At 25.1% G+C, this 8,011-nt stretch overlaps 3 protein-coding genes across 3 annotated transcripts; all 3 read right to left on the reverse strand.

The window, feature by feature from the left end:
- Positions 1 to 38: 38 nt before the first annotated feature.
- EHI_021300 (lecithin:cholesterol acyltransferase domain-containing protein) lies at positions 39 to 1,226 on the reverse strand (the record flags this gene model as incomplete). Its single annotated transcript, XM_650277.1, has 1 exon — positions 39 to 1,226. The coding sequence occupies one exon, from the start codon at positions 1,224 to 1,226 to the stop codon at positions 39 to 41; it is 1,188 nt and encodes a 395-aa protein (XP_655369.1).
- A 146-nt stretch (positions 1,227 to 1,372) lies between these two features.
- Positions 1,373 to 4,558, reverse strand: EHI_021310 (receptor protein kinase, putative; the record flags this gene model as incomplete). The annotated part of the gene is made up of 1 exon (XM_650278.1): positions 1,373 to 4,558. One exon carries the CDS (start codon positions 4,556 to 4,558, stop codon positions 1,373 to 1,375), a length of 3,186 nt encoding a protein of 1,061 aa, XP_655370.1.
- A 650-nt stretch (positions 4,559 to 5,208) lies between these two features.
- Positions 5,209 to 5,877, reverse strand: EHI_021320 (uncharacterized protein; the record flags this gene model as incomplete). Its single annotated transcript, XM_650279.1, has 1 exon — positions 5,209 to 5,877. The coding sequence occupies one exon, from the start codon at positions 5,875 to 5,877 to the stop codon at positions 5,209 to 5,211; it is 669 nt and encodes a 222-aa protein (XP_655371.1).
- Positions 5,878 to 8,011: the final 2,134 nt, after the last annotated feature.

Genomic DNA, 8,011 nt, shown 5'->3' on the forward strand with positions numbered 1-8,011 from the left:
AATGATAAACATCAAAAAAAAAAGTAAAGGAAAAAAATTTAGGTTGTTTTACAACTTTGTTCAATAACATAGTCAATGGTTTTCTGAGCTTTGATAATACCGAAGTGGTCATATTTCCCTATATTGATACTCTCTTCTAAATTCATTGTTTTACAAAAAGATAGTGAGTTTAAAGGAACAGTACCATCTCCATCACCAAAAGTTTGAATAGGTTGATTGTCAAAAGAAGTAGAATAGTTCAGTAAGACTTCTGTTTCAATTCCAGAAGAATAGAGACAATATAATTTAACTTTAGGAGTCCAGTTTATTGGATATCTGTTCATAGCATTTGTATAAATAAAAGAAGCATAATCCTTTGTTTCATTTATAAGATTTAGTATTTGATTCATTTGAGAAGCTGAGTATGATGTTCCATTAAAGATAAGAATAGTGTCATTCCACCATTGATAATTTGGCATTAATTGATAAACACTATCTATATTTCTTTCAAAATTTCTAAATGATAATGGATTAACTGGAATACCTTCTGTTTCTCCTGATAAAAAAGACCTTAGTGCTTTTATTGTTCCAATGAATGGAGCTGAGATAGTAATAATCTTTTCAATATATTTCTCACAAAAAGAATCACCTAGTTGGAAAAGTAGTTGCAAAGCCATTGGACCACCCAAACTATGTGTAACAATCATAACTTTTTTGTTGTTAAGAATATAAGCTGATTCAATGACTTCTTTCACTTTTTTTGACCAATTGTTATAATTAACATCAGCATATCTCCAATCATATCCAAGTCCAAATAATGATTTTTTGTCTTTATAACCAATTCTTTTAAGTTGTTGAATCATTTTATACCAAACTCGTAATACTCTTTGGACAATTGGCTCTTCTTTTGGTCCTAATGAAGAAATACCTTCAATAGATGGAAAGTCTTTGTAATATATTTGAACACCATCAAGTGATTCAAAGTGTTTATTTGAATTATTCCAAAATGGAGTAAAATATTTAAAGAAACATTGAGTATTATTTAATGGAATTCCATCTTTTAAATTCAACCAAATTTGTCCTTCTAATTGATGAGGACAATGAGAAGGTAATTGAATTGATGACGGGATATTAGATTTAATATGAAGAGAAGAAGACATGAAAGCAGGAACAAAAACAATAGGAAATCTAGATGAGCAAGCAATAGTAAAATCAAACCATATAAATATAAAGAGTAATATCAACATAGAATGATAAGAGATTAACTTTTTGATGTTATTTAAAAAGGTAAGAAAGTGATAAAATATAAAAGAGTGAATGATAATAAAAAAAAAGGAATAAAATTATTATAAATAAGAATGATAATGATATAATGATGATATAAAACAATAAATTATGACTTTTCTTCAATTTTTTGATATTCACTGAAAGAAATCATTGTTTTTTTCTTTCCATGTTTTTCAAATATCTGTATATCTTCTTCAAATACATCTTTTATTTTTTGAGTAGTTACATTAATGTCTAAGTCTTGATGTTGTTCACTAGAGTCAATTAATTTGGTTAGTTGTGGATTAATAATGTTAAATAATGGTCTTTCATGATAGTCATTATTCCAGCATTGTTCGAGTAAATTTTGTAATTCTTGTGGCATAGGTAATTTCAATTCTGGACGTTTTCCAGCTATTATAGAAGATTTAATGTCATATGTTGTTTTTAAATCACTAAATGCATGAATTCCATAAAACAATTCCCAAAATACAATAGAGAAAGAAAATACATCACTTTCAGGAACAAAGACATTATTATATAATTCTGGAGCATCATATTTTGGATTTCCAATAAAATAACCAAAATTTTCCATTTCTTCACTTAGTTCTTTTGTTACACGATAATCAGTAATTAATGCAACTGTATTTGTTGTATCAAAAAGAGAATTAAGAATAATGTTTGATGGTTTAAGGTTATTATGAAGTAGTTTTGATTCATGAAGATAATGTAAACCACATTCAACATCTCTCATTATTTTTAATTTTAATTTATAAGGTAATACAATATTACTTTTTTCATAATACATACATAAATCTAAACTTCTAAGAGGATAAAGTGCATTAATAATAGATATTGACTCTTCACTCATAATATATCCAATTGTTGATACAACATAAGGAGATCTAATATTCTTCAATAATGATGTAGAACGTTGAAATAATGCTTTTAATTTTTGTCTTTGTTCAAGTTGATAAGAATCTAAATTTATTTGTTTAATACAAACAAGAATATTATGATATAGCCCAAGGTGTCTTCTCTTTGATCCTTCAATTATTCCCTGATTTATTAATAATTCGTCTTGGTCAATTATAAGTGATGTTTCAATTTCACCTTTTATAATAAGATTACAATAACTAGATTTCATTTGATTTACCATTTCAGAATATAATTTAAATTCTTTTTCATCTAAACTATGTTTATTTTTAATAAATTCTTCAAAATGAGAAAGAATTTCTTTATTATTAAACTGATAACAACTAACAATAAGATTGTAATTTTCAATAGTTGTAGTACAATGAGCAGTAAAAAATAAAATAATTTTTTGTTTAGCTTTTGGAAGAATAATTTTAGTTTGAGGATATGAATAAAAGGTAAATTTGTTAGTATCAGGAATATGAACAATAAATAACATAAATTCATTTGAAGTATTATTTAAAATAAATGTTTCATATCTTGTGTCTTCTAACTTAATATTTTTATTTTTTAATCCAAATGTAATTATTATATGGTCAAAATGAAAAGAAGAGTTATTACCATCTTTTTGTTCTTTTAATAATGTTTTATTAATATAATAATATGGTTGTTTTTCTTTAAATGGAATATCAGATAATCTTGTATAACTATTTCTAGCAAAGACAAGTATTAAAATGCTACATAAAATAATTATAATAGCTAATAATAAAATTATACCTCCAACTATAATTGATATTAATTCAGTCATTGAAATTGCTTTATGAACACAATGAGTTAAATCATTAATGTCTTGTTCATAACCTTCTTCACATGTACAAAATTTTGTACAATATCCCTTTTCATCACATTCTTCTCCATTATCATAAATACCATTTCCACATAAATCACTCACACAATACCCTTCAATTAATGAATATCCTTTTTCACATTCACAGGTAGGAAGACAATGAGAAGATCCTCTCTCACAAAATGTTATATTTTCATTATAACTTTCATTTCTTTTATAATTCCAACATTCTTGAGTTACACAATAGAATTGATCTGCAATTGTATTATTTTGACATTCACAATAAGTATCACAATTTTCAACTCCATATTTACACTTTCCATTAGTATCAGATATAGTCCATTTTTCTTTTGAATAACATAATAAATGACAATCATCTCCTCCATACCTCTCATCAGTACAAATACATTGAGAAAGAATTGTACTACATTGACCCCCTCCAATATTTTGATTACAACCATTTGGACAAATATATTTCATAACTAAGGTAGTTTTCATAAAAACATCTGTTGTAAATAATGAAAACCATCTAAGTTCTTCATGTTCATCAACAGAAAATATATTTCCATGTTGTCCATTTAACGACCATATATCTCTTCTTGTTCTGAATCCTTCAATACAATTACATGGACCAAATTTTGATTCACAACGAGAATGTTCAAAAATTTGACCATCTCCATTTGTACTTTCTAATGATAATCTCATTCCTTGTTTGACTTTTCCTTTTAAATGAAGTCTAATCATTTTTAATGCCATTGGAATACTTGAACAAACAGAATAATCATAAGTTCCTATAGATGAAAAATCAACTGTATGAGACATAATTTCTCCCTCATAATTATTAATATCAATTTCTTGTACTTGATAGTATGGACTAATTATTTCATTATCTACAATTGAAACAGTTAAAGTACAATCAACTCCTCTCTTCATTCCAACAAAAAGATAATAATGTCCTCCTTCTTGTGGAACTCTTAATGAAATAAACCCAGTTGTTTTTGATGTTCCAAGAACATAAAGAGCAAAACATTTAGGTGAGTCAGTTAACTTATTTGGATCAAATTCATCAGTGGTAATTTCAATTCTAAAATTAACTGATGGAGTATCACTTTTAACAAGAACATTAAGATAATTTTGTGTTGTAGTACTTTTAGGAATAGTATAATGAAAGTATTTACCATATTTATATCTATTATTTGTGTCTTTATTCTCACAAATCCCAAATGCAGGAATCATAGTATTTGTAATTTTAAATTGAACTTCTTTGTTTTTAATTAATTCTTCTGCCCCTCTTGGGTCCCAATATCTCTTAACATTTTCTGTATTCACTTGAAGACATTCAGAATTAAACATCATATAAAGAGGGTTTGATTCTGAAAAAGCTTGAAAAGGATTAACAATCATACAATTAAAACAACTTGTTGTTTGTTCATAACCATCTTTACATTTCTCACATAACTCATCTCCAATACAATTAATACATCCTGAACCACTACAATTGAATGTTACCCCATTTTTAATGAATAACAATAAAATAATCAAGGGGTTCATTAAATTTTAATGGGATAATGAATATAAAGTTCGTAATTTTGAAATAATTTCATAACCTCATGTATTTTATAAAATCGTTAAATATGGTCAGAAAAAATTATAGACAAAAATGTTTTGACATTTTTCTTAAACTACAAACCGATTTCAGATATTAAAAAAAAAATTCCTATTATAACACATAAATCGTTAATATTTTTTTAATTCTCTTTTTAAAAAAAAATTAAGGAAAGTAATTCTTTATGTTGAATATCTGGTAGTACTAAACTATTTGCAATTTAAGTAAAAAAAAGGTTACTCATTATGAATCTATGAAAATACGACGAAATTAATTTGGATTAAAAGTTTATAAAAGTTTAACAACAAAATGGGTGAATTTAAAAAAAAAATTATCACTATTCCTAATTTATGAGATTTGGTTTCATTTTTTTTTAGAATTTATATTCTTTTTATAGCACAAATTTCATATGACATAATCAAGTATTATGAAAATCGAATAATCAACGGTGTTTGTTATTGAAAATAGAAGAATGAAAGAAAATTCAATTCGATAATCTAAAAATAATGAGAAATAAACGAAAAAACATTTTAAAAAATAGAATAACAAAAAAAAACAAATTATAAAAGGCATACTTACAATAAAATTAAAACCACTATGAATAAAACATTTGATCTCGTAACTGATTTAATGTATTAATATGGTAGTTGTTTGTTTCAATTCCATAAATAACTGAAACTCCACTATAAGGATTTCCTATATATGGAGTAATACAATTTACAAGAAGACTATTTGTATGGTTAATTTGGTTTTGAAGAGTTCTTATAGACGCAAGGATTTCATACTTATAGTCAATAGCTTGAATATGGCTTTTAGCTTGTTTTAAAGGTTCTTTTTTTCTTTCTTCTTTCTTTACATACAGATTAATATCTTTAGAAGTTAAACTATCTGACTGTTGTTTAGAATGGTCTTTTAATTTATAATATCCTCTATTATGACATACATCCTTACCAGATTCAATTAAGTTACAATGATTAAATGCATCTAATAATGCTTTTCTCCAATTGGGTGTTTTAAATTGTTTTAATTTAGATAGAATGGGCCAATGGTTTGTAATAAATTCTTTAATATCATTTTTTAATGAAAAGAATTCATTCTCTGGTTTTAATAATTTAAGTGATTTTAAAATCATCACACATAATTTAGTGGTTTTCATCTTTAAATCTTGTCCTTCTGATATTTCACTTTTTTGACATAAAAGACAATGGCAAGGAACAGGTCCTTTAACTGATGAATTTCCATCAATATTTTCTAGTGAATACATTTCTGAAGAACCAATATGGAATAAGTTTATTATAGTTCCATTTTCAATCCAAGTTATATTTTTTTGGTTAACTTCATAATAATCCTACAAAAACCACCTGATTATTTCATTATTTTATCTAATATGTTTCATTGTTTTACGTCTCTTTTATTTTTTAAATCTCCGTTAAAAAGCCATTCCAAATATTCTCCCAATTATTCATATTGTCTAAATCCATATTCTTTTATCTGAACTAACGTCACTTTTTCCTAAATTATAGCTTTTTGAGTTTTCATTTTTGTTTTGTATATGTGAATAATGATCCACTCCTTCGGAAGTTTAATTTCTTTTTTCTTCTCTCACAAGATACAGAAGCTTCTTATGCTTCATTATTAACCAAATTATTGAAAGATAGATGACGAGTTATTTGTTTCTGTTGTTGAGACAGTTTATTGTAATGAGTGGTATTTTATTTGCTTATATCATTTAACTACCATTACCACAACACCATTCCATCAGTGGGTTTTCTTTATCTCTTCAAATACAACAAAAACGAATGAATCAATAATATAAAAAAAAACAATAATTACACTTAAAAAATTATTAACATTATTCTTTGTTGATTGCACTCAATAAAACCAATCAAATGGACCAGATGATGGTGATCAACTATCAATCTGTCTTTTCTTGACAAATCCTCAGAACAACAAACTTAAATAATTGACAAACAACCTTTAATTAATTAACAACTATTACTACTTTTCTTTAAAATAATTACCCTCATGACTTTATCATTAGACATTATGATGGTTTCAATGATGCAACTTATATAACAAATAGTCTATGAAACTGAGTCATTTTCATTAATTGAATTTTTTTTCTGTTTTATCTTCTTAACTCCCATCCAATAAAAATTCATTTTATACCTTATTCTTGGTATTAAACAAAAAGAATAACTTTGGCTTTAGTCTAGTTAAAACAATTAACTGTTTAACTAAATATTTTTAATATATAAAATCATTAGAAACCTTTGTTAAAATGACTTTTGGTAATGTCTTGAAACAATACGTTGTTGGCGTCATCAACGCATAAAACTAATCAATTTATTTTTTTGTAAGCCATATTTCAAGTCTTAAAAAGAAGAATTTTTTATGACTTACAAATAAAGATATAATTTATTGTTTGTTCATAATGTTATCAATTTTCTAATCTCCATTTCTTGACCAGATTTATTCTATCCAACATTTATGTATTAACTAAATAGTTAAGGAAGGGAACATAAAAGTTTCAGCGAAACATTTGTTATTTGCTTTTAAAGTAACTTCTCTTTAATAAGTTAAATTATTAGAGTAAAAAGAATATGAATAAAATGATATTTTCTCTAAGAATGATGATAAGTCATTGTTGAACTAGTTAGTATTGATTCGTTAGATTATACAGTCATTACACTTATCTTTAAATGAAACGATAACATTAGTTGATTTTTAATTATTTTGATAGAGAAAGACATACGAAGTTTATCTACATTAAAAATAAGTTAGTGAATAATAATTTGAGTATTTTTAACAAATGAAATTATGTTTTTAAATGAGTCTTTAATACTATCATTGTGTATTGAGAAAAATGAGTATGTCATTATATCATAATTTGTGTAAACAATATTAAGTATATTCTATCAATTAAAAAATACTATAAAATAACATTTAACTGAATTAATAAATAAGAAGGATAATATTGATTTGTAATTAATTAGAGTTGAATAAATGTCAAGACATTCATAACAAAGTGATTGATATGAGAAGTAATATCAAATTAACCAGAACCAGCAATAAAACCTCCATTTATTATAACCAACATATAATAAATGAATAGAAATGATTATCAATAATAATAACATAAACAATTCAACATAAACAATATCTCTGACATTAACAATAAAATTATAGACAATGTTTTATTAATAAAATAATGGTTGTTGAATTACCACTTTTAGAAAATTTGAGTAAATAAAAGGATTGAGGTGATGATAAGAAGACAATCATAAAAAATTTATAATAATTTACTTTATGTTGTTATGATGTGTGTGAATGAGAGAAATAATAGGAAGAATAGTAATGAGCTTAAAAAAGATAAAAAAGGTAGGAAAAATTCAATA

Source organism: Entamoeba histolytica, genomic scaffold (assembly GCF_000208925.1).
Source record: "Entamoeba histolytica HM-1:IMSS scf_1104750516601 genomic scaffold, whole genome shotgun sequence".
NCBI classification, from domain to species: domain Eukaryota; phylum Evosea; order Mastigamoebida; family Endamoebidae; genus Entamoeba; species Entamoeba histolytica.